Source organism: Hippocampus zosterae, chromosome 11 (genome assembly GCF_025434085.1).
Source record: "Hippocampus zosterae strain Florida chromosome 11, ASM2543408v3, whole genome shotgun sequence".
Classification (NCBI taxonomy): domain Eukaryota; kingdom Metazoa; phylum Chordata; class Actinopteri; order Syngnathiformes; family Syngnathidae; genus Hippocampus; species Hippocampus zosterae.
The window spans coordinates 21040628-21068213 of record NC_067461.1 but is presented as its reverse complement, the minus strand read 5'-3'; the positions used below and the strand labels follow the sequence as shown (position 1 = coordinate 21068213).

At 43.4% G+C, this 27586-nt stretch overlaps 1 protein-coding gene across 1 annotated transcript; it reads left to right on the top strand.

Annotated features, from left to right (window-relative positions):
- Positions 1–3304: 3304 nt before the first annotated feature.
- On the top strand, positions 3305–27586 carry slc18a2 (solute carrier family 18 member 2). The gene is made up of 16 exons (XM_052081097.1): positions 3305–3671; positions 3752–3931; positions 9244–9592; positions 12635–12693; positions 12830–12913; positions 17731–17823; positions 18306–18395; positions 18514–18557; positions 19593–19653; positions 19847–19942; positions 22422–22500; positions 24512–24563; positions 24759–24822; positions 24909–25028; positions 26468–26601; positions 26703–27586. Exons 2-16 carry the CDS (start codon positions 3799–3801, stop codon positions 26808–26810), a joined length of 1566 nt encoding a protein of 521 aa, XP_051937057.1. The 5' UTR covers positions 3305–3671; positions 3752–3798; the 3' UTR covers positions 26811–27586.

Here is a 27586-nt window from a genome sequence, read left to right as displayed (position 1 = left end):
TGCAATCTTCACCACTTTTCTACATACACTTTGTTGTTTGAAGCAGTTATAGATGAAAGAGGAGAGGATCAAAGTGTCCTTTCACCAGTGGATCTGAGACGTCATGCTGAAAATGTGCACACGTCTGCTACAAGCTAAGTTTTGAAAGCAAACACGAAGCTGTAGTGTCCATTGACGAAAAAGAGATTGGCTCACATCTCCTGTCCCATGTAAATCCACTTCAATTTCAAGCCGCGACTCCCAGCTCCACATCTGCGTTCCGCGCTAACGCTCCTTTCTTCTCATCGTCGGCTCCTCAAGCCTTACATCCATCCAACTGCAGACCATTCAACAGCACCGATCTCTCCGCTGAACAAAATGGGGTTGTGAAAAATGTTGCCCATAACAGGCGCAAGACACAAGCGCCCCGGGACTGTCCAGCAACGACAGTCAAATGGCGCCGACATTCCTCCCAGGCATAAACAGTGCTGGTATACCCATGCTGCCGAGAAGGCGCAACCACCAAGCACAGTACACAGTACAGCACAGTCGTGGCCAAAAAATGCTGAAAAGACCACATCAGGTCCACACGACGTAACAACAAAGTGACAAAACAAACCAAAAAAAACAACAAAAAAAGCAATGCTCATGAGAGCACTTGCCGACGGCCGCCTACTCGGGCGCCATCTAGACTTCAAATATGCCGTTATTTCTCGGCATTAAATTATTTGGTGAAATGAAATGGTGAAAGGGAGGGAACCATCATATAGTTTTTTGTATTTTGAGCTTGTGTGAAGCCATCTTTCTTGGAGACTTGGAGGCAACTTTTCAACTATGGGCTTAACATTACGGGGTGTCCTTGAGGTGAACAAATGTGTCCTTGCCGATTGAACTTGCAACTTCAGCTGGGTCTGGTGTTGCACATACTTACATAGTTCGTTCTCTTACTGCTTGTAGTGGGACTGTACTCGACGCTTTCAGCTTTGCCTTTTTCGATCGCTACAGCTGCTTCTAGGACTTCCGCTTTCGCTGTAGCGGCTGCCACTTCCTTCTCCATCTCCAGCAGATCTAGATCTGCCTCTAATGTTGCTTTTTCTAATTCCAGTTTTGCTTGTTGTTTCTTGGTTTCCAATAGTTTTTTCCTGTATAAAGCTTTAGCATTTGTAGCTTCTGCAGAGGCTCTTGTCAAGATGGCTGCTTCCAGTACACTGGACTTTGAGGACAATATTGATGAGTGTTTGGATGATGCCTTTGATGATGCTTTGGCTTCGGAGTAAGCCATTTCTTATTGGGCGTTGTCCATCGCTGGGTTGTGGTTCTTTCTTGCACCAATTGCTGACAATGGCTTTTCACTGTACTGTTATTGCTACGTGTTTGATACTACGAGTATGTTAACACAGGTCAACAGGAAGCCAAACTCATTTATTCATGAGCCAGGAAACTGAGCGTCTTGCTCCTTTATTGCGGTTTTCTTGACTGCATACAGTGAGGATCAAGCGGCTCGGAAGATGAATGAATGAATACAGTGAACAACTGTGACATCAGCTCAATGAATTGTGAAACTGAAATGAACAGACTTAGAACATGAATTAATATTGTGTACACAAATACAACACAAATCGTCAGATGTTTAACAAAGGACATAAATGCAGCTCAAAGTGTGACAAACAACGATAAACAATGCGTTTTCGCAGTACTGTACCTTCGCATGCTAATTAGCTTGTTAGCACCGATTTAGCATCATCGCTACGTCGTTAGCAGTACTCAGAGCTAGCGAGTTTCCAATGACAACAATTGAGGGAAAACGATCTCCGAAACACATTTATAAATAATGCTAAACACAAGCAGACTTACAGTCATTGCTTTTGAAGGTGAAACGAAAGGAATATAACTCAGGAGGACCAGTAGCAACGACCACATTGCTGGTCGTCTGATGAAACATGGCGTCTGCCACCCACAATGCACCGCGATAACTAAAGTAATTTTCTAAACAGAATTACTATTAATGGAATGGCCCGAAACCTTTACTTTGGGCAGAACCGGATCAATAATAAACAAACATTTCCATGTAATTTGAACAAGGCAGCGCCCTTGAGTAAACAGGGTAAATGGCATTAAGTCATGGGGCAAAGGCAAACACTTATGATGATTCCAAAATAAATGTGGATGAAATTCGTTTGTGGTTAACATGGTTGTTGAGAAACTAATTTTTTTATGCCCACATTCATGTCACAATGGGCTCCTTTGATGCTGAAATTGACCGTGCACTGGAGAGCTAGCCATTGTGGTTTAATTTTTTTCTCTAATTTTCTTACTATTGTATATGAATTCTAATCACTCAAGAGGAAATTCAATTCACAAATAAAATTATGTGTCATACAAAACACAGGCAGGGAATGGGATAATTAGACTCAAACTGAAGCACTAAAACAGTGCTGCACACCATGAGTAAGGAACTGGGAGAAAGTACTTTGCTTAAATGCGGCACAGCAGTAGGTAACAAGCAGACTTGCATGCCTCCATTAACTCATTACCATTTGTTTATGGCAGAACTAGGAACGTATACTGTTGTAGATGAAGTCGTGTGACCACCAAACTGCCCATTTTAAACAAAGTCGTGAGTATACGTCCCACAAACCCGAAAATGGATGTTTGGTTCCAGATTCATCCATTTTGAAGTGGCTAAGATCCTGAAGTTCCTTACGGTAAATAAAAGTAGTGATTTGGAGTCCCCCAAAATCTTTTTGACTGTTCACATTTATTTACCGGTGCCATCTAGCGACGACTACGAAAAGTTCACTTCAGATCAAGTCATTTGAAACGGACGATTGGTGTAACTTGGCCGCGACGTCTAGATACATTTGTGGGCGTTATCCGAGGACGGTGGTTCTTAACTTGGTTTCGATCGAACCCTAAGGGTTCGGTGAATAGGTCTCAGGGGTTCGACGGGGCCTCTCCCGTGGAGGTGAAGACACATCCGACTCAACATGTCAATTAGTGATGACACGCCCGCTTGGCCCTCACTGGCTGCAGATGATCACATTAGATTGCTTTTCCAATCAGTGCTGCGGTAAATTTAGTTCCCTCAGTTCACCGTATGACTCGTGTAGTAGTCATACCATTTAAAAAATATATATACTTAGGCCAAGGAGTTTTATTTACTCTTTTTTTCTATTTTTAATATATGTTTTATCATGTCTTAAATTTGTAAAAAAATGTATTTTTTAAATTTTCAAGAATGAACGTACATATGAACTGGTTGGGTTCGGTAACTCTAACAAGGTTAAAAACCACTGCCCTAGGAAGATCTAGCTTTTAATAAACGTTTGATAGAGAAAATCAAGGAAATAATACGGTTCTCAGCCCAATACATGTATTTATCCTGTTAAGTTCCCATGGAAAACGCAATAGAGAATTCACCATTACAAAAAAGGCGGATACAAAATAAGAATTTCCAAGCGCATCGCCACAAGTCTCATTACTCTCTTTGATTAATGAGCAGTCCCCGGTCGCCACAGATCCCAACAGTTTCATGATTACTTTGGGGGTCTGTCAGTCTGTCTGTGTCTTGTCGTGCCGAATCGGAGCCTTCGCGTAGCAGTCTGTGTGACGTCAGCAGCTAGTAGAAAGACAAAGCTCATCGACCGCTACGCGCTCCTTCTGTGGCTGCCGCTGACCTCTGTGTATCCGAGGTAAGATGTGACCCTCCACTCTTTGCCAGTGCGCCCCGCTAGAGTGTTTTATGGCTTTTAACACTTGCCTCTCTGCGCAGGACCACTTGTCACCCATTCGCCCCGCTATTTTTACGGAATTAACACAATGGGGAGACTGGACGCGTTCCGCCAATTTAATTTACTCACCTGGCTCAGAGAGGAAAGGCAGTCGAGGAAACTTATTCTCTTCATTGTTTTTGTGGCTCTGTTGTTGGATAACATGCTGCTGACCGTAGTAGGTAGGTGCATACGTTTCTCACACGCCTCTTACTTTATTGGTTTGTTTGTTTTTCCCCACAGTATTATTCTTTTTATTATTGGGCGCAACAGGTGGCTCAACACCCCCACGGGCTTAACAAGCATCGATGCGTTCAAATGACATGGTTCGTTACAATACGAAATGGCATTATCATGCCTAATTAAGTCAACTACAAGTGTAAAGGTCCCCAAAAAGGACATTTTGCTCATCTAAAAAATATTTTGAAAATAATCCAATTTCAAAGCAGTGGTCATTTTCTCCAATATTTTCTACAAACAAAATAATAGTTGACATGAACGTATATTATGACCTCTAAGGAAATGTGTGCTGTTTCTTTGCAAGGATAACGAAACAATTTTTTAATTGACAGTTTTATCCTTGTTTGTGCCTTTGCGTGTGTGGAGTGGATGCATCTAAATATATGATGCTTGCTGAGCCTTGAACACATGATTTGATATGCAGTATGTGAAGATGCATTTTAATGGCTATTTAGATATTTTATGTGTGTGGAAATTGATCAATGTGAGTCGCTTGACAAACAGAAATGACTGAAATAAATCCTCTTCATGTCTAAAGGCTACTTTTTCAGTTAAAAATACATGTACGGAATATAACAATTGACAATCGACAGCAAATGACAACAAAAATGTTCTTGAGGTGTGCTCCTTATTGAGGGAGTCTTGGAGGATATATGTTCACTCACTTGTCTTTATATGTCGATTTTCTTTAGCTTTGTTTGCTATTAATGCTCATAGATAACTCATTTTTATTGAGGGAAAATTGTTTATGATAATCTCTTCCATAATCGAGACAGATTTCTATGTCTTAAATAGCAGCTATGATAAAATGGTCAGCCAATTGCATTTAAAAGCATCGTTTGTAGCACAGTGGAATAGTCATTTGTAATTGTGCTTTACACTCGAGGTCCCGAGTTTGAATTTCAGCGCAGTCCTTTGTGAGCTGTTTGCATGTTCTCCCCAGGGAGCGTGAGATTTCTTTGGCTGCTGCAGCTTCATGCCACACTTCGAAAACCAGAATGTTAGACTCGGACACTGTTCAGAGGTGTGAGGGTGAATGCTTGTTTGTCTTGCGAGACTGTGACACAGTGGAGATCAGTTTGGGGTCCATCCCACCTCGCTCCCCGAGGCAGCTGGGAGTCTGATACGGACATGCGCTATTTATGGATAAAAATCATCATGAAAAATGATTGGGGTATCTGTTGGTTAAGAATGCGGCCAGCAGCTGAAGGTTCGATTCCCTCAGCTTCCATAGACACTCACCCTGCAGACAAGACAACCTCTGCTCCAATTTGTCACCCAGGCATGACATTAATGACTGGTCAGATGTGTGTGAAATGTATTTGTGACAGCAAAAGGATGTTATCATCATCTTCTTTTATATTATGGATATTAACCCGGTGGCCTGGTAATTCAGATGTTAGGGCGTCGACCTCACTGTGCAGAGGTCGTGGGTCCGATCCCGGCGCCGGCCTTCCTGTATGGAGTTTGCATGTTCTCCCCGGGCCTGCGTGGGTTTCTCCGGGTACTCCGTTTTCCTCCCACATTCCAAAAACATGCATGGCAGGTTATTGGAACACTCTAAATCGTCCCTAGGTGTGATTGTGAGCACGGGATGGTTGTTCGTCTACGTGTGTGTGTGCCCTGGCGATTGGCCCGAAGACGGCAGGGATATTATATATATTATATATATTATATATATTATATCCAGCACCCCCCACGACGCTTGTGAGGATAAAAAAGCAGATCGGAAAATGGATGGATGGATATTAACCGTTTCATGCGCAAATAATGATAACCTGTAACCTGGTCAGCTGTCCACTGTAGTAACCGCTGTCCCTCAAAAGGCGGAAGTGTTTGCTGTGATTGGTTATCCATTTGGGTTTTTTTCAGGGGTCAGTGTCAGCAATGGATGTTGGATTGGATCACAATTCTAACAAGAAACTACCTTCTCGTCGAAGAGTTTTTTTTTCTATAGGAGCCTTTATGTCACACTGAGACATCTTACTCCAAATGCATGCATACGTTCTAACTTTTTGTTTTCCTTTATGGGCAGCTGTTGGCTGTCGTGTCTGTTTTTGTCTCGTGCAGTGATTGGCTACCTCCCCTTCCCTCTTACTCTAAATAAAGTTGCTTTTCCTGGCACTGTCGTGGCCTCGGGGAACTGACGGTGCTGAACTGAACATCCCTGGTTTGAGTCTTTCTTGTTGCATGTCATTTCTCATTTGTCTCGCCCTCGTTTCCCGTCAATAAAAGCACCAAGGCAAGACATACGAGATACGCTGTGAAACTCCGGCGCTTCTTGAATATGCTGGAAATGTCAGTTATGGAATTAAATTACTGAGATTTACCTTACAGATACAACAGCCAAGTCCGCTTCCCCCCCCACCCCCCCATATTTTGTCACATTAACTGTAAGCTACCCCCTGCTTCTGTTTCCCTTCTTAACCATCATGTTGCTTGTTGCAATCACGTTCAAGTGCTAATTTTATGACGCCATCTCTTTTGGTGAAACCTATACAGTTGATTTGTTAGATGTATTTTTTTTGTTCCTTGTCACTAGACTGACAAGTTCCAAACCTATGTACAGCCGGGAAAATTTTAAATTTCTTCAAATATCAAGTGGCTAACTAACACAAAAGAGAACACAGAATGCCCCAAAACACCGCCATTGCCATTTATGTAAGAACTTGTGAAGCAGTTTGGTTGTAATCAAAAAACCTTTGGAAAATGTCTTGAACCAGCCGTTCAATTCAACGCTTGAGAGTTGTTTTTGTTGTTGTGAATATATCGGCCCAAACAATGTACCTTTAGTTGAATGATGCATTTAAAATGAACAGAAGGCAGAAGGGTGCTCTCTTCATTTTTCCATCTTTACGTGTCTCCTCACACTCTAAATTGTCCCTCTGTGTGAGTGTGAGCGCGGATGGTCGTTCGTCTGTGTGTGCCCTGCGATGGGCTGGCGACCGGTTCAGGGTGTCCTTGCCTACAGCTTGAAGACGGCTGGGATAGGCTCCAGCACGCCCGGCGACCCTCCTGAGGATAAAGCGTATCAGAAAATGGATGGATGGATGTGCCTCCTCGTGTCAATTCGCATTCTGTCAAAACGTGATCTTGTTATGAGTTAGTGAGTTCTCCACAATTGTGTGTGTATGTGTTTTGTTTACCGATTGAGGGGAGAATTGCTCGCATTCTGGGTGTAATATAGGCAGGATGGACATGAACGAACTGCTGTTATTTTACAGTGAATCTACAGAAGTATATTGATAATAATTATAATTGTAAAAAAACTGTCCAATCATCCCATGCAGGTAAATTAACAGTTAAATTAATCAATGTACAAAAACAGGAAGTGACAGCATGAATATCATTTTTGTATTAACAGTTAAATAAATTAAACTGGAGTTAAAGTAAACCAGTTTCATCCCGTAATCCACAGTGGCCTGTGGTTTTTTTTTTGTTTGTTTTTTCAAATGATTCTATTCTTGTTCGTAGTTTTATATTGTACCACTGACATGTTGCTCTTTTTTTCTGCCTTTTTAAAAATTGATTGTTTGTTTTATTGGTATTCATAATTCAGGATATTATGGAATGTATATTTTCCAGGCGCTCTCAAACTTATTACCCAAAGGTCTGATTTTTACAAAACGCGAGAGGTCAGGAATGATTGGCAATAACAAAATATGATGTACTCGCTTGTCTTGTGAATGTGTCTCTTGATGATTAAGTTCAACATGGACAAGTGAGTGCTCTGTGCTGTTGGCTTACATAAAATTATCATGTAATCAGTTGCCTTATGAATGTGTTTCTTGATTATTAAGTTCAACATGGACAAGTGAGTGCTCTGTGCTGTTGGCTTTTAGCAGATGGTGGAAGAGTTCATATTCATGGTCCTTATAAGCAGCATGTTGGTGCTCTGTCGACTGTCCCGTGTCCACTCTGTGCCACTCGCGATTTTCTTCACTTGAGCACAGACAGTCGAAAAGTGTGAGTTTTTGTTGAAACGCGAGAAGTCACAAGTTATAAGGAAAATCCTAGTCGAGCCTTACTGTTAATTAATTTAAAGACCTTTACAAATGAAATGGTTGTCAGGATTAAAATATTGGCCGGGTCCAGAATGATATGCCTTTCAGTCCCTATCAAATCTTTCTAGTTTGTAAAAACACACAAAGGATCTGTCTCTACTAGTTTTAGCCACACTCGTATTACACTAATGGCCAACTATCAGAAAAAAAAAGAACATTTTTAAGTGTTTTTCCAAGCGGTATAGTATTAACATTAATCTGGAAGATTCAAAGAAATTTAGTAAGCGTTAGTGGGTCAGTGCTTGAATTTGTTTTGCTCCAATGGACCATTCGCCACCAACATCCGGCCGACTCATGGCTCTGCTTTACTTGAGCAAGACACAGATACTCTTAACTGCTCTCTGGGACCTTAAATGACCCCTTGCCCCAGTGTGCTTGTTCACAAGCCTGATGGGTGAAATGTGGAGGCCATATTTCATGTACATGCATGCACTGCATTGATGACCATAAAGATCATTCTTTTTTTTTTTTTTTTACTCGTTCATGCAAAAAAAGGAAATTTTATTACTCGCTGAAGAAATAAGATAAGACAGATAAGATCAGAAAAACCTTTATTTGTCTCACAATGGAGAATTTCCTAATTTACAGCAGCAAAATTATGGAAAGGAGAAGTAGAAGAACAAAAAATCTATCAGCAAATATAAATTGTAAAATATAAACCTAAGCAAATTAAAAATGGGTGAGTCTATTCAATAGCCTGACAGCAATCAGCAGAAACATGTATACATGTAAAGTATATGATCATATACTGACAAATTACCATAACCTATTGTTATTTTATCATGTGCTGTAACCCAAAAGACCGTAATATTTTAGCAACACTTATCGTTAAATTAGTCATAGATACAGTCAATAAAAATACAGTATTATACTGTTCAAATTAGAGTATATTTACTGCACATTACTGCTGCCAGTAATCTACTGTTTTGCAATTCTTGACAATATATTTGTATCTGGCTGGACAGCCTTTGATAATGCAAATGAGGTTAAATCCACATAGCCTGTATAATGTAACTATCTATTATGCTTGTGTAAGGTTTGGCTTCATGGCCCGAGCAAACAGAGCAGCTTTTCTGTTGCTGCATTTCGATAGTAACGCCATCCAAAATCGCCCCCTGCCGAATGCATCATCCAGTGATCATGTCAGATTTGATCTCATCAGTCATGTGATGCCCCTTTATGCCCAACAGTGCCCATCATCCCCAGCTATCTGTACAGCCTGGATGAATCAACAGACGGGGTGTTGAACGACACCTTACCACAGGAGCAGACAACTCCGGGAGCCTTTGATACAATTGTGTCCTTATACGATAACACGGTGAGGTCGTCGGGTTCCAACGCCACGGCCGTGTCAACTCGCGCGGTCCCGCCGACGTCCACCGCTATCATGCCGGATGGCGGGCTACCGCAGAACTCCACCGACTGCCCCCGCTCGACCAGCAAGCTGATCAACGAGAATGTAAAAGTGGGCTTGTTGTTTGCCTCCAAAGCCACCGTACAGCTGCTGACCAACCCTTTCATAGGGCCACTCACCAACAGGTGCGGTTTTTGCTTTCTTTGGATTTAGCATTCAATGCGTGTGGCTTTGATCTCGCAGCACTCAAAGACACTATTTTATTTTTATTTTTTTACTGGCCTTGTTGCATTCAGGCCTCCAGTACAGGTCATTGCAATTGGAAGTCTGATTACTATGATGGCGAATTCACCGTAAACAGAATATCTCTCTTACTTGAAACGTACACGTGTATTTATGCAAAGTACTTGTGTGCCCTCCTTTGGACCAAATTCGTTGGCAACAAATCAACGTTTTTCCTGGGTTAGTTCTTGCACATGGAGTCCTTCCTTAACCAAAAAATATCATTTTAACTACACCTATTTTGCACACTATAAGGTGTGTTGGAGTAAAAACATGTATCATTCAAAAATAAATAAAAATAAAAATAAAAGTCTCCTTCATGGTGGATTTCACTTGTCACGGGTTGTTTTTCGAACGTAATCCCCGCCTTACAAGGAAACACTATTGTTATTGTAGAAGGGGACATGAAAATGTTTAAACCGTTCATACACCAATAATGATAAGCTGTCCACTGTCCGGGAAAGGTTTGTGTTGCTTAAGATGATTTATACCATGTAAGCTACAAATTTGCTCCTTCACAGTCAAACAGAGGGGAAGTCCTGATTATGTGCATTTTACATACAGTACGTGCGGTTAAAGAAAGCACTTGCTCGTTTTCACACATGGACAGCTACACAATGAGTGGGACAAATGACATGAATGTAGGAGTAATAAATCAACGTTATGAGAATAAAATTCAGATTTTCACGAATACGAGCAATAAATGCTGAGGCAGTAATGTCAGCGCATTTTGTGAGACCACAAGCATCTGTGGCTCTTACAACTCCATAATCATTTTTCATAGAAATATTCACGTCATATTGTGTCTGTCTCGGTGCGCTAACATTATTGGCGTGCACCTCCAAGGTAGTATTTAGTGTCTCAGCTGCACTCTCGGTAGCGTGTAAATGAGAACAGCAGCACTATTACCTGTGCGTAGTCACCTTCTCTCCTGACAAAGGACAACACAAGGTAAGTCAGGCAAATAGTCCACATAATATGAATATAAAAGCTTTGCTTTCAAATTACACTATCATGTAAAAAAATATTATTATGCCCCGTTTTTGTCATTATTGGCAATAGTAATTGTAATGTGACAACAATAAGATAAGATGAGATATCCTTTATTTGTCCCACACTGGGGAAATTTACAACCTCCAGCAGCAAGAATGTGGGTAGAAAGAAGAAAAAACAAACAAACACCGTTCAATTAAGTGCAATATAAATACAGAATGCATGAATCGCAGTGCTATTTACAATTGTTTTTCACATCACACACATCACATCATTTAATTATTATTGTTGTTATTTTTATTCAGCAGCCTGACAGCAGTCGGTAGGAACAAGCGTCGGTATCTCTCCTCCTTACAGCGCGGAAGGAGCTACCTAGTGCTGTCAGGGCGGGCTGGAGAGGGTGGGAGGGACTGGCCATCATAGCTTTTAGCTTAGTTAGCATCCTTCTGTTGTCCACCTCCTCCAGAGTGTCAAGGGAGCAGCCCAGGACAGAACTGGCCTTCCTGACCAGTCGCTCCAGTCTCTTTCTGTCCAGGGCTGAGATGCTGCCTGACCAGCAGACAATGCCATAATGGATGGCCGAGGCCACCACCGAGTTATAGAAAGTCTTAAGGAGCGACCCCTGAACCCCAAAAGACCTCAGCTTCCTCTATAGGAAGCTCTGTCCTTTACTAATCAGGGTGTCCGTGTTTGTAGACCAGTCCAGTTTGTTGTTCAGAAGAACACCTAGGTACTTGTAGGAGGTCACCCTCTCTATGTCCATACCCTGGATGTTCATCGGTGCTGGTGAGGACTGTTTCATGCAGAAATTCACAACCAACTCCTTAGTTTTCCTAGGGTTGATCTGGAGGAGATTCTGCTGGCACCAGTCCACAAAGTCTTTCGTCAGTCCCCTGTACTCCCGATCGTCCCCGTCTGTAATGAGGCCAACAATCGCAGAATCATTGGAGAACTTCTGAAGGTGGCAGTTTGGAGTGGCGTGTCTGAAGTCCGAGGTGTAGAGGATGAACAGGAATGGAGCCAGAACAGTCCCCTGCGGCGCTCCAGTGCTGCAGAGAAGCCTGTCCGACTCACAGCTCTGCAACCTCACATACTGTGGCCGATCCATGCTGTGAGATGGTGGTCCACACCGGCGTTCTGCAGTTTGCCTCCCAGTAAGTTGGGCTGGATGGTGTTGAAGGCACTGGAGAAATCAAAGAACATGATTCTCACAGTGCTCCCAGCCTTCTCCAAGTGTGACAGCACTGAGTGGCGGAGGTAGATAATGGCGTCTTCCACGCCGATGCCAGGCTGATAGGCAAACTGCAGCTCACCAGCGGTCGAAGGTGGCCGAAGACGAGTCTCTCCAGCGTCTTAATCAGGTGAGACGTCAGCGCCACCGGTCTGTAGCTGTTCAGCTCCTTAGGGTGGGGGGATCTTGGGCACTGGGACCAGGCACAAAGTTTTCCACAGCTGTGGAGCTCTGCCAAGCTTCAGGCTCAGGTTGAACATGCGCTGGACAATGTCACACAGCTGGTCAGAGCAGGTCCAGAGGAGCCGGGTAGTGATCTTGTCCGGACCTGTTGCCTTCCTCAAATTCATCTTCCTCAGTTGGTTCCTCACCTGCTCTGTTGTGACGGACAGGCAGGAACCAGATGACAGACTGGGTTGATGAGAGCTGGTCGAAAGAGGAGGGGGAGGAGAAGAAGTCATCAGTTAGAGTGGTTGCAGTTGGTGGTTGGGGGAAGGGACAGACGACTGGTCGAAACGGTTGAAAAAACGGTTCAGTCCATCTGCCCAGTCCTTGTCCTTCTCAGTCAATGTCTTTGGGCTGTCATGGCCTGAGATGGTTTTCAGGCCCCGCAGACACCAGTGACATTGCTGCCTGTAACTGGTCCTCCACTTTCATCCTGTATATCTTCTTCCCCTCCCTGCCCACCTTTTGAAGTGTTTGTCTTTTGTTCTGCCACTAGGATTGGATACCAGCTTCCCATATTCATTGGCTTCTGTATCATGTTCATCTCTACAATTAGTAAGTTGCACTACATACGCTATATATAATATATACATACACACACCCACACACACAATTTTAAAAGAAAATAAAGTGCCTGCTTCATGCCTGACATGTCCTTGCCCATATTTATTTTATTCTTATTGTCGTGAAGTGTTCGCCTTCTCATCGAGCTACGCTTTGCTGTTTCTGGCCAGATCACTTCAAGGTGTGGGCTCCTCCTGCTCATCTGTTGCAGGTAAGAACTCAATCTCGCCATATGGCTCTTATATCCAGTCATCTATTCATTTATTTAAAATACTTTGAATGAAATAACCAATATTGGGTAGTGGCCCTTTCTTGGGCAATGAACCATATCTTGTAGCCAGCCATATCTTGTACAAAGTGGTCCGCCTTTGATTCTATTGGAGGAAGTGGCCTTTTTTTTCCTCCATGTGTTCGTTTAATTTCAGGCAGTGAGAATGTTGGTTATCCGAATACAGGCTGGAGATGATGAACACTTTCTTCAAAGCTTTTATTTACAGAATATGCCGGGCACCAATGAGTTACAGACAATAGCAGCAGATCATAAGTGCAAAGACACAAAGGACTGACAACATATTTATATCATCGGAAGGGTGGTACCGAAACTGTTCTGCGACATCGGGACTTTCGTTTCTGTCTGAAGCAACTCTAGCTTGTATCAACTGGCCTATTCTTATGCCCAGGGCGTCACCCCAAAGTCTCCAGTAAGCAGTTCAGCAAGGTTAGCTTCAAGGACACATCTCAACTCAACTGTATTTATAGAGCACTTTCAAACAGCCATCGCTGCATACAAAGTTCTGTACATGGAGCAACTAACATACGGGTATATACAACAGTAAAGCAATAAATCAGGAACAAAGATGGTAGAAAGCACCAAACAGTAAAACTAAGATCAAATCTGAGTCATGCTAAGTCAAATGCCAAAGAATGCAAATGAGTTTTGAGGCGGGTTTTAAAGATGGGCAGCGAGGGGGCTTGCCGAATGTTCAGTGGGAGGTCATTCCAGAGAGAGGGACCAGCTGCGGAACAGGCTTGATCCCCTCTGAGCCTCCGTTTAGTTCTTGGTACTTCTAAATAATGTCTGGTCCGCAGACCTGAGGCGCCGGGCAGGTGTGTAGAGGCGGAGGAGTTCAGAGAGGTGAGGTGGAGCGAGGCCATTTAAAGATTTAAAAACAAATAATAGGATCTGAAAAAGAACTTTAAAATGTATAGGGAGCCAGTTAAGGGATGCCAGAGTAGGAGTGATGTGCTCCCTCTTACGAGTACCAGTCAAGAGGTGAGCAGCAGCATTATGGACTAACTGGAGATGCTTAATGGAGGATTGGCTGACTCCAAACTAAAGTGCATTACACTAATCCAGTGAGTTCATGTGATGAAGGCATGAATTACTGTTTCAAAGTGCTCATGAGAAAGGAGAGGTTTTACTTTAGCCAGCTTCCTAAGATGAAAGAAGCTGGATTTAACAACAACACCAATTAGCCGGTCCAAACATCTGTACAGAGCAACTGAAGACATGGTTATATGTCTACCAACTTCTTGTCCTTTCTGTCCTACCCAAACAGTGTTTTAAGAAACTTCTCAGTGAATATTCAGGTGAAGTAACTGTCATATGCTTATGCTGGAGTTTTTTTGCCTCACTCAAATTATCCTCAAAATTAGGGTAGTTCAAGTGTGGGTTTTTTCTGACCTTCGGGTTGAGTGAACGCTGGCGCGTTTTGGCTGCCGCTGCTCAACCCGTATTGTTTTGTGTTTTTTGTTATTGTAAAGTGTCCTTGGGTGTCTTGAAAGGCGCTTATAAATAAAATGTATTATTATTATTATTAACGTGCCATCATTGGTCGCCATAAGTACAGAATACACTTCAAAGCTCCCATGGGCTCACCACCCATGAGAGGGGCCAAAGGGGTCGGGTGCAATGCGAGCTGGGCGGCAGCCAAAGGCGGGGACCCTGGCGGTCCGATCCTCGGCTGCAGAAGCTAGCTCTTGGGACATGGAATGTCACCTCTCTGGCAGGGAAGGAGCCCGAGCTGGTGTGTGAGGCAGAGAATTTCCGACTGGATATAGTCGGACTTGCCTCCACACACAGCCTGGGTTCTGGTACCAGTTCTCTCGAGAGGGGTTGGACTCTCTTCCACTCTGGAGTTGCTCACGGTGAGAGGCGCAGAGCAGGTGTGGGCATACTCATTGCCCCCCGGCTCAGTGCCTGTACATTGGGGTTCACACCGGTAGACGAGAGGGTTGCCTCCCTCCGCCTTCGGGTGGGTGGACGGGTCCTGACTGTTGTTTGTGCATATGCACCAAACAGCAGCTCAGCATACCCACCCTTTTTGGAGTCCTTGGAGGGTGTGCTGGAGAGTACTCCTGCTGGGGACTCCATTGTTCTGCTGGGGGACTTCAATGCTCACGTGGGCAATGACAGTGATACCTGGAGGGGCGTGATTGGGAGGAACGGCCCCCCCGATCAAAACCCGAGTGGTGTTTTGTTATTGGACTTCTGTGCTCGCCACGGATTGTCCATAACGAACACCTTGTTCAAACATAAGGGTGTCCATATGTGCACTTGGCGCCAGGACACCCTAGGCCGCAGTTCGATGATCGACTTTGTAGTTGTATCATCGGATTTGCGGCCGCATGTTCTGGACACTCGGGTGAAGAGAGGGGCGGAGCTGTCAACTGATCACCACCTGGTGGTGAGTAGGCTCCGATGGTGGGGGAAGATGCCGGTCCGTCCTGGCAGACCCAAACGTATAGTGAGGGTTTGTTGGGAGCGTCTGGCGGAATCCCCTGTCAGAAGGAGTTTCAACTCCCACCTCCGACAGAGCTTTTCCCATGTTCCGGGGGAGACGAGGGGCATTGAGTCCGAGTGGACCATGTTCCGTGCCTCTATTGTTGAGGCGGCCAATCTGAGTTGTGGCCGTAAGGTGGTTGGTGCCTGTCGTGGCGGCAATCCTCGTACTCGCTGGTGGACACCAGCAGTAAGGGATGCCGTCAAGCTGAAGAAGGAGTCCTATCGAGCCTTTATGGCCTGTGGGACCCCAGAGGCAGCTGACGGGTATCGACTGGCCAAGCGGACCGCGGCTTCGGTGGTCGCCGAGGCAAAAACCCGAGCGTGGGAAGAGTTCGGTGAGGCCATGGAAGCCGACTTCCGGACGGCTTCGAGGAAATTCTGGTCCACCATCCGACGTCTCAGGAGGGGGAAGCAGTGCACCACTAACACTGTGTACAGTGGGGATGGGGCGCTGCTGACTTCGACTCGGGACGTTGTGAACCGGTGGGCAGAGTACTTCGAAGACCTCCTCAACTCCACCAACACGCCTTCCTTTGAGGAAGCAGAGCCTGGGGAGTCTGAGGTGGGCTCTCCTATCTCTGTGGTTGAAGTCACCGATGTGGTTAAAAAGCTCCTCGGTGGCAAGGCCCCAGGGGTGGATGAGATCCGCCCAGAGTTCCTCAAGGTTCTGGATGTTGTGGGGCTGTCCTGGTTGACACGCCTCTGCAACATCGCGTGGTCAACGGGGAGAGTGCCTCTGGATTGGCAGACCGGGGTGGTAGTCCCTCTTTTTAAAAAGGGGGACCGGAGGGTGTGTTCCAACTACAGAGGGATCACACTCCTCAGCCTCCCTGGTAAGGTCTATTCAGGGGTGCTGGAGAGGAGGGTCCGCCAGGAAGTCGAGCCTCAGATTGAGGAGGAGCAGTGTGGTTTTCGTCCCGGCCGTGGAACAGTGGACCAGCTCTACACCCTTAGCAGGGTCCTTGAGGGTATGTGGGAATTCGCCCAACCAGTCTACATGTGTTTTGTGGACTTGGAGAAGGCGTTTGACCGTGTCCCTCGGGGAGTTCTGTGGGGGGTGCTTCGTGGGTATGGCGTACCGAACCCCCTGATACGGGCTGTTCGGTCACTATACCACCGATGTCAGAGTTTGGTTCGCATTGCCGGCAGTAAGTCGGAACCGTTTCCAGTGGGGGTAGGACTCCGCCAAGGCTGCCCTTTGTCGCCGATTCTGTTCATAACCTTTATGGACAGAATTTCTAGGCGCAGCCGAAGCGTTGAGGGAGTCTGTTTTGGGGGCCTCAGTATTACATCCCTGCTTTTTGCAGATGATGTGGTGCTGTTGGCTCCTTCAAACGGGGCTCTACAACTCTCACTGGAGCGTTTCGCAGCCGAGTGTGAAGCGGTTGGGATGAAGATCAGCACCTCCAAATCTGAAACCATGGTCCTCAGTCGGAAAAGGGTGGATTGCCCCCTCCAGGTCGGGGAGGAGATATTACCCCAAGTGGAGGAGTTTAAGTATCTTGGGGTCTTGTTCACGAGTGAGGGCAGGAGGGAGCGAGAGATCGACAGGCGGATCGGTGCAGCGTCTGCTGTGATGCGGATGTTGTATCGGTCTGTCGTGGTAAAGAAGGAGCTGAGCCAAAGGGCGAAGCTCTCAATTTACCGGTCGATCTACGTCCCAACCCTCATCTATGGCCACGAGCTATGGGTCGTGACCGAAAGAACGAGATCCCGGATACAAGCGGCCGAAATGAGTTTTCTCCGCAGGGTGTCCGGGCTCTCCCTTAGAGATAAGGTGAGGAGCTCGGTCATCCGGGAGGGGCTCCGAGTCGAGCCGCTTCTCCTCCACATCGAGAGGAGCCAGATGAGGTGGCTTGGGCATCTGATTCGGATGCCTCCTGAGCGCCTCCCTGGTGAGGTGTTCCGGGCATGTCCCACCGGGAGGAGACCCCGAGGAAGACCCAGGACACGCTGGAGAGACTACGTCACCCAGCTGGCTTGGGAACGCCTCGGAATCCCCCGGGGAGAGCTGGAAGAAGTAGCTAGGGAGAGGGAAGTCTGGGCTTCCCTGCTAAAGCTGTTGCCCCCGCGACCCGGCCCCGGATAAGCGGTAGATGATGGATGGATGGATGGACACTTCAAAGCAAAATTGTTATCAAGCTTGAGTCGAACACAACATGCCGCTTTCCACCATTCATACTGACTAAATTGTCGAAAATAATTTGTAAATGTCAGTCAAATTTGTATGTCTATATTTTCAGGGATGGGAATGCTTGCAAGTGTGTACACAGATGACGAAGAAAGGGGACATGCAATAGGGATTGCCCTTGGGGGTCTGGCAATGGGAGTTTTAGGTAGGCAATTGTTTGAAACTCATTACACTATCAAGACAGTATACATAAGTATCAGGACACCTGGCTATTACACCAACAAGAGCTAAATCATAAAATATCAAGTTTCTCATTTCTCCTTTGCCCTTTTATTGGTGTGTGAATTTTGGCCCATTCAACCAAAATTGAATTTGTAAAGAAGAGAAAATGATCTTTCCTCACTCTGTTGCCCAAATGTTGGAACCATCGAATTGTTCATGACCAAATTGTAACACAATGCTATTAGTGTCCTGCAAGGTAGCCGGCAGCATGCCTACAACCCTAAAGAAGTGGAACAGAAAAGGGATAGATGGATCTTTTAGTATGCTAAAGTGTTGAGATTAAGGCTTTCTTTGAATGAATTGAGTAAGGGGTGTGTCCTGATACTTTTGTGCCTGTAATGTACATTACATGATTTGGTCATCTTGGAAATAGACGCACTTTGATTTTAAGATTGTCCTTCACAGTTGGACCTCCATTTGGTAGTGTCATGTATGAATTTGTTGGAAAGACTGCTCCATTCCTCATTCTGGCTTTTCTGGCTCTCTTTGATGGAGGTACACAATCGTTCCAATATCCTGCATCTTACGAAAAGACCAATAATTAATTTCTCTCAAGAACTTTATTATAATAAACCTTAATTTTAATATGATCTCCTTAAATGTTTCTTCATAGCTTTACAGCTTTTTATATTAAAGCCCACCAGGGTCGAACCAGAGGTGAGTAGATTCTTCTCAACACTAATTTATAAAGGCTCACAAAATTAACTTTTCATTCGTTTCCCCCCAAAAATGGAAAAATGGGTTCATTTCGAACATATAATTTTTTGGGGTTTGTTTTAACATAACCCTTTAATACACCCTGTAACCCAGGGGTTGGGAACCTATGGCTCGCGAGCCATATATGGCTCTTTTGATGATTGCATCTGGCTCGCAGATAAAACAAAATATTCTCACTTGTTTAATCCATCCATCGACTTTTCACTGCTCGTGTCCTGTTCAGGGCTGCAATTGGCTGTAATTTGATGATACTGGCCTACGTCGGTCGTTACTGGGTAACGGGTAAACGCCCCCTTTTGAATCAGCCTGCTCGGTCATGAGCTCAAAGCTAATACTTCGACGAATAAGAGGGCGAAAAGAAAAAAAGATGACGAGTATGGTACACTTCAGGATGAATGGACCGAAGGATTCGCCTTTGTGGAGAGAACAGGTTCTGCGCTGTGTCTAATTTGCAATGACAAAATACCACTGATGAAACGGTCGAATGTAAAACGGCACTTTGACACGCGCCATGCTATGTTGGCATCAAAATACCCTACGGGAGACTCCAGAAAGGAAGCGTGCAAGCTACTGAGCAGGTTGCAAGCTAGCCGGCAACAACTCCGCGTACGGACCTGGCACGCTGACTATAATTCTGCTAGCTTTGCTTAACCATCGTGAGGAACGGAAAAACTTCACGTTAATAGTGAGTATTATAACAAAACTATTTTAAACAATAATTTCAGAGGCTTATTGTACCGCCCTTTTGTTGAATTCACTTTTAAAATACAGTTTATACGTATATATGGCTCTCACTGAAATACATTTCCAAATATTTTGTTTTCACGGCTCTCTTAGTCAAAAAGGTTCCCGACCCCTGCTGTAACTTAAAACATGATAAGCTGTCCATTGTAGTAAACCACTGTCCTTGAAAGGGTTAAAAAGCATATCATGTAAAAAAATAAAAATATACACTGTACCTTTTGTTTTGAACAGAGTCAGAAGGGGACACCACTGTTGACCCTTCTGAGGGATCCATACATTATAATTGCAGCTGGTAAGAACATAAAACCAGGACAGTAGACACAAGCAAATTGAATGTCATTTATGTCTAATATGTGTGAATAAATATTTTCCAAGTACAGTACTAATGTAAAAATGTGTATTTGGTCTCTCAGCATTGCTCGCTGTGTCATTTTCGTGAATGCGGAAAGAAAAACAATCCATTTATATCTCATCCTTCTTCACAGGTGCTATTTGTTTTGGAAATATGGCCATTGCCATGCTCGAGCCAACACTGCCCATTTGGATGATGGAGACCATGTGTTCCAGGAAATGGCAGCTAGGTATTTACCCGGCTTTTTTTCAGCACTTTAACACAACACAACCACACACAAATGTGTCAACTTTGAATGCTCATCTGGGTCAGTTGCAGTTTAACATCCAATATAGTATTCCGTGACATGCCAAAAGTACAATCAGCTATTTGAAAAATATCCACCTGCTCACCTGTAACCCTTTTGAGGACAAGCTGTGTAGAAGAATTCTGGATGGATATTTTGGCCTTGTGCACTGAGCAGAAGATAGTCGAAATATTTACGTACACACAATCATAATTTTCTGAGATGTAAAATCTTCTGTCTAGACCACACAGATACAATTTCAATAAGATTAATGTTAAAATGAAACCTATTCTTTGTTGGGGCACTTTTCAGTTGTGTTTATTTATTTACCGGTATGTTTATTAGCATGTCAGCTTCTTGACTTCACGATATTTTCCCACCTTTTCTTGCAAATCTGTCATATCGTGAGGCATCTCTTGTATGCAGCGCTCTTCCCCTCACTGCACAGATTTTAATTATTTTTTTTTATTAGGTCTTCTAGGCTCCAAAACGTTCACAAGTTTTGTCACGAGTTTCTTCTTATGAAGAAGGTTTTATAGTGAATATTCAAATTTTATTTGCAAATATTTGCTGCAGGCATCTTGCCAACCTACTTTTCCTTTTGTATTTTCATCGTTTTGGAGAGATGTGCTTTTCTCCATAACTGATCTTCACTGTGGACAACAGTGGACATCATTGCTTTACTACTTTCATCTTAAACAAATGAATTGTTGACCTCTAGCTTTTTAAGCTGACCATACTACAAGGGTCTCCAAGTCCAGTACTCGGGAACCCCAATCCAGCCCGTTTAACATGTGTCCCAAGCTCTAACATGCCTGACTCAAATGATCAACTCATCAGCCAGCTTTGCGCAAGCCTGTTAACAATCGCTCACTTGAATTAGGTGTGTTGGAGCTGCGGACACATATAAAACAGGCTGGATAGGGGCTTCCGAGAACCGTATTTGGAGACCTCTGCTATAGAGTATGTTCATATTTTCAAACGCAATTCCGACAGTTGAAACGCATCAATCATGTTCTTTTGGCAAAAACTATCTTGTGATTTGGACACCGACCGGTAAGTATTCTTGTACCGACTCGAAGTAAATATGAATCACCTAGGTCGGGGGTCGGCAACACGCGGCTCCAGAGGCGTATGTGGCTCTTTAGCGACATTTAGTGGCTCCCTGGAGCTTTATCAAAAATGTTTGAAAATGGAAAAATATTTTGATAGTAGGCTAATATAGCTCAAATAGATATAGATACATGTTGCAGCTCCGAAAAAAGAGAACTGTGGTGTTGTTTTTTTAAAACTTACACTTTATGCTTTTAACAGTCTCGACACAGACACGTCTGCGTCCGACTCCGTGCCTTGTCTCTTCTCGTTCGACTCGAGAGGCGTTCAAAGACAGCCTCCGAAAAACGGAAATTAATGATCACTTCACTGACACTAAGAAAAGTGAAAATAATGCACCAAAACAAAAATCAAGCGAGGAAATCACAAAATAAACTCTATGGGGGCATTTGTGAACACACAACAAAGGAATGAATAACATAAACAATTCTGAGACAGTCCAATCTCCTACCAACATACAGCAAGCGTTTCCTTCATTGTAAGTTTTATAGAAGGCTTTTAGTTTTTTGCGGCACCAGACATATTTGATTTTTGGCGTTTTTCTTGTCTTATATGGCTCTTTCAACATTTTGGGTTGCCGACCCCTGACCAAGGTGAATAATCTGCAACATACAAAAACTACAGTACAGTCAAACCTCGGTTTTCGAACGTCTCTGTTCTCGACCAAATCGGTTTTCGACCAAAAATTTTGATTTTTTTTTTTTTTTTTTTTAATGCCTCGGATGATGAATTTCGGTTCTCGAACAAACTGAGCGCACTTGAACGCGTCACTGGACTCCTCTCGCCTGAGGACCCTTCCTTGGGTAGACAAGGAAGTGACGCTTCCTCCTGTAACATTCCACTATGAACAGACGTGTTCAATAATATTTTTTTTTAAAGCGTGGTTTCGATTTTCGAAGAAATCGGTTTTCGAACAGCCTTCTGGAACGGATTATGATCGATAACCGAGGTATGACTGTATATAATGCATTTCTCCCTCTGGTTGTGCATTTATTGTTTTATTCTTTGAGTCTGCCCTATATGAAAGTCTTGATCCGATAAAAATAAAATGACAAACAGGATATTAGGGTGTCATCTTCTGGAAGGTGGAAAGCGCAGGTCTTCATTACGTAGAAGACAATGGAAGATGTACAGCGGCTTTGATGATGAAGCGCTGATACAATCTGCTTATCTATCAAAGCCTTGCCACACCTTCAGTCTTTTGTACAGTCTGTTTTTTGTCTCTTGTGTGTGTGTGTGTGTGTGTGTGTGTGTGTGTGTGTGTGTGTGTGTGTGTGTGTGTGCGTGCGTGCGTGTGCGTGTTGTCTAGGAGTCGCTTTCTTACCAGCATCCATCTCCTACCTTATTGGAACCTACATCTTTGGAACGCTTGCGCACAAGATGGGGAGGTAGGAGGGAAATCAGCCTTATCTATTCTCCGTCTCTCCTTCGCTCCCTCGGGTGGGTGCGATATCTGTTTCCGCTTTTCAAAATTAGATTCCAGTGTTTTTAATGTTTGGGAGCCTGGCCTCACTGAAGCCTTGACGCATGCTAGCGTCATAATGTCTCGTCGACTATATGTCCACACTTGGAATGGCAGTTCAGCTTGCTTTTCAGTGTTTGTGACGCATCTTTATTTAGAAATGACTTTCAAACAATACCAATGAAACTGTTTTTCCGCTAGCAACAACTTTAAGCCCTGCTTTACAAAATATCAACTGCAATCATGTTTTTTTTCCCAGTCCAAAGGGTACACACTCTGCTGTGGTCATGACCATACCCAGTTGTATACTACACAACATAATGGTATTAGTCTTCTAATACCATGACTGCAGTGATTGTCTTGATCCACTGTATTCCTGACAGCTCTCATGTTTTGTTGTTTCAGTTTTGATTCACTGCGTCATTTATTTGCATGTTTGTTTGTTTTTTAACTCCCATTTCTAAACGATCATGAGCCCTCATCATATTGAAAAATGTTTAGCATAGCTTGGGAAGTTGTTGCGCTCTTGGCAAGTGTACTAAGAAACAGAGGAAGTTGAATCTGTGACTGCAAGAGCACAGTTTTGAGGAAGTTCTCAACAAATCTCAGAGGAACACAGAAAAAAATGTCCCGAGGCCTGATTTGAAAAGATTACCACCTCACCACATTTTATGTTAAAGTGCTTGCATTGTGGAGAAGATTCACCGGTGACAAGAGTCACAAGAACATCAGGTATGCATTTTATGTGTGGGAGACAACCTTCCATCCATTTTTTGATCCGTTTGTCCTCACGAGGGTCCCGGGCATGCTCGAGCCTTTCCTAGCTGTCTTCGGGCAGCAAGCGAGGACACCCTGAACCGGTTGCCAGCCAATCGCAGGGCACACACACCTCGGGACAATTTCGAGTGTTCCATTCACCTGCTACATACTGTATGTTTTTGGAATATGGGAGAAAACCGACGCAGGCACGGAGAGAACATGCAAACTCCACACAGGAAGATTGGAGCCGGAATGGAACCCTGCACCTCTGCACTGTGAGACCAACATGCTAACTAGTTGATCACTATGCCGCAAAACTGTTTTGGCCTTTGTTACCAGCCCAATGCCTTAGTAATGAGGAGACGAAGTAAGAAGGTCTTGAAAAGGTTTACAGATGTATGATTATTTTGTTGTGAACTATGAACAATAGCTTTGCAGTAAATGCTTCAATGGTGTTGCAGGCCAATTTTTTTTGCAGAGAATGAACTGATAAGGATCATTAAGTCAGAGACATGTTTCATCCTTTTTTTGTTAATGTCAACTAGCCATACAGTATGTTAATGTCCTAAACAGTCAAGAATACTACTTTCCCGACACATCACAATAAATGTTATGTCTGTTTCTTTGTCTTTACATATTTCCTCGTTTGTCATCTCTGGTTTACTGTGGTGATGGCTTTGCTCAAAAAGTCAGTGGAGTTAATCGGCTTGGACTGAGGTTTCCTAAACTGAACTCTGAGATTTGTTGAGAACTTGCATAATATTGTCATGTCTCACTTTACGGCTTGCATAATTTCAAGGAGGGAGTTTTGACTGACATAATTTTGTGAGATTTGTTCTACTCTATTCAAATGTAGCCATTTTAGCATCGTATACTGTTTTACGAGTAGGGATGCCCTTTTGGGTAACATGACATTTTCATCTGGTTCAAAGGTGGTCAAGTGACCAGCATTCTCCTCAGGCACCCATTTGCTTCCGATCACTTTTATACATGTTCCCCGAATCTTTTTTTTCTGAATAATTCATTCCTAGCTTGAGTGATATTTTATTTTCTGGAAGCTTTTAACAACAACAAAAAAGTCATTAATTAAATGGCCTGCATTTGCCATGTGTGATGAAGACGAAAGAGACAACGTAATAATTCCCTGATTTACTGAATTGTCTATCTACTCCCAACAGATGGCTTTGTGCTCTTATTGGGATGGTGATGGTTGGCATCTGTGTAATAGGGGTAAGTATCGTGGAGTTCTATACAGCAGTAGCTGTCACTAGGAACTTCTTTATTATTCAAGGTCATCTTTATTGTCAAATATGCTTTATGTATGACATGCAGCATAGATGAAATTTCTTATTATTATTATTATTGTTATTGTTAGTCACTTAATATTGGTATTCTGTGACTTGGTGTACTATCCGCTTATTGTAGGTTCCATTTGCAAGAAGTATCTATGGTCTCATTATCCCAAACTTTGGGGTTGGGTTTGCCATAGGTCAGTATGTAAGATTTAAAAAGATAATAATACTCCCAGATTCATGTACCACACAGAATATGTCACCTGTTCACCATTTGTTACAGGCATGGTGGACTCTTCTATGATGCCGATCATGGGATACTTGGTGGACCTGCGGCATGTGTCAGTTTATGGAAGTGTGTATGCCATTGCTGATGTGGCTTTTTGCATGGGTTTTGCTTTAGGTAAGCAGGAGGTCCAACAAAGCTTTGAAACTTCAAATATGATGACACTGAAACAGCTCAGAGGGCTTTGTTTACATATTGTGGCACTACAGAAAAATGGATACAGTGAAACTCCTCTACAACAAAATCACGTTTGCAGCAAGACATTTTTCACAACAGGGGGTTTTTCACTTAGCAAATTTGATCTCAGATGTAAACACACATGCACACACACACACACACACAAACGTATGTGTACTCTTTATTTTTATTCCAATAGTTCATAAATATGAGCATGCACTTATTTGACACTTCATACAGTCAGTGTAGAAAGAAAAAAGGGAAAGAAATTGCGAAATTTACGATCAGCAATCACTTTCACTTACATAAATTTCTTGGATAATGTCCTTTTATTTTGCTTCCTCCGTCTTTCATTTTGATCACTTTTTCCCTCTATTCCAGCGTCAGAGCTCTTCTTGTTTTATTGCTTGACATCCAAAGGTCCGTTTTGTAGCCATTTTAGCAATGCAATGTTCTAGCTGCGTCTGAAACTAACAATAACAAATACTTCCTGGACTACTGCACATGTGTAAACCAGTGTGGTGGTTGCTGTTTCCAAACGAAGTATTAAAGGTTGCTGTTGGATTAGACTTTGTTGTAGTGGATCAGGCAGGAAAGTGGCAATGATGTTGATGCATGAAGATTTTTTCACACTTGGGGATATTTTCGCCCATGTAGGTTTTGTTGTAGAGGATTTTCACTGTATTTGATATGCGTAAAGGAGAAATTCTTTTCACTGAGGACAGGTTCACAAGAGGGCTGCATAATCTTGCGTGTCAACATGTCATTAGAGAATCTAACTATTGGGATTGTCCAACTGACACTGGGCCAAGCACAACACTTCAGTCGAATTTGAATTTGAGCTAACGCCGAGGGAATGTTCAGCTAATGCAGCATGTAGCCAGTGAATCAGACAGATGATCTGCATCCCACAGCCATGAAATTGATTTTCTTCCCATGCTTGCCTATTAGCATAAAGAAAGTACCGTAGCAGGTTTTGACACAAGAAGTGTAGCGCTGTGGAGCAGTTGGTGCTTTGGTGCCTTACTCAAGAGCACTTCAACAGTACTTGGGAAGGAATGTGACATTTCCTGTACTTGTTTGCCATAAGTGACCAGTCTTCACGGACTACTTGAGTCTATCTCGTAACAAACAGTCACTGAAAGTCATCCAGTTTACCATGTTACTTTAAACCTGGGGTAGGGAACACTGGTTCCTCAAGAGCCATATCCTGTCTGTTTTAGACCTCTCTGTATTTCAGCATACCTGATTCAAGTGACCAGTTCATCAGCAAGCTCTGTCGAGGCCTGAAACGATCATGATCAATTGAGAAACCAGAGTTCTTTTACCCCTGCTTTCAACCAAGTGACAATTGTCTCACCCGTCTTTTTCTATTACAGGTCCATCTATTGGAGGATCCATTGCCGAAAGTATTGGCTTCCCCTGGTTGATGACCATTATTGGAATCGTGGACATTTTATATGCTCCCCTTTGCCTCTTTCTCAGGAACCCACCCGGACAAGAGGAAAAAATTGTAAGATTTCAAACAGGCGTTGCGGTTTTATTTGTGTGACTTGTCCAATGCAATCATACATCTACTGTCAATTGAATCCACATTTTCTGATTGTCTTTCAGGCTATTTTGATGGACACAAACTGTTCAATGAAGACAAGGTCCTACTCCACGCAGGGAAATTACAATCAAGGTGAAAACATGGAGCCCGATTATGATGATTATGACTAGCCATGCAGGGTCAAATGAAAAAAAGGGTTCAGAGGATTTATTTTGTTGTATAAAACTAAGGAACACGGAAAAATACCAACAAAACAAAGCAGCAAAGCTATTTCCATGTGAACATATTGCATTCCATTTTCTCTATTCGTTGTCTTATTCGCGCTTGTACCAAGACAAACCAAACTCGATCTTGAGCTGTCATTGCTAGCGCACCATGTCAGAACCAACAGCCTTATTTGTTATAGACCACTTTTTTCCCTCCCAAGCACTTTGTAGACAGTAGAAGGGTGCTCTGGAAAATGTTCATGGACTATTTCAAAATGGTCCCCAAATTCATGTCTCTTTGATGTCACGCAAAGCCTCGTCTGTCCCGTGTTTCCAATACATTGAACTTGCCTGTGATGTTTTTCCCTTTTGCCTAAATTGCTTAGAAATGTGGATGATGATGTCAGTGACCGTTATATGAATGAATGGGAGTACGGTGAAACTATTGAGCGGCGGGTCAAACCCAATGTGCTGAATTTGTTACTGTTTGATTTACAATTGCGTGGGCAGAATAGAATATGGGAACTAAAGGTGAAAACAAATTTGAGTATTGTCTTACTGTAGGTCACCTATTAATTTCATACTGCCGGCCCATGTGCTCGTACATCGTGCCATTTTTATTTGATTAAGATGTGCAGAATTGTAAAGCTAAATTTGTTGCTCTTCTTGCTTGCAAATATCAAAACAAAAATGCAACACTGTGATCGGTAATAACAAAATAAAGCGTAAGGGAGGAAAAA

Coding starts and splice junctions, on each gene's coding strand:
- slc18a2 (XM_052081097.1), top strand. CDS start 3,799: ATGGGGAGACTGGACGCGTTCCGCCAATTTAATTTACTCACCTGGCTC. Junction 3,932..9,243: donor CATGCTGCTGACCGTAGTAG/GTAGGTGCATAC, acceptor TATGCCCAACAG/TGCCCATCATCCCCAGCTAT. Junction 25,029..26,467: donor TTGCATGGGTTTTGCTTTAG/GTAAGCAGGAGG, acceptor TTTCTATTACAG/GTCCATCTATTGGAGGATCC.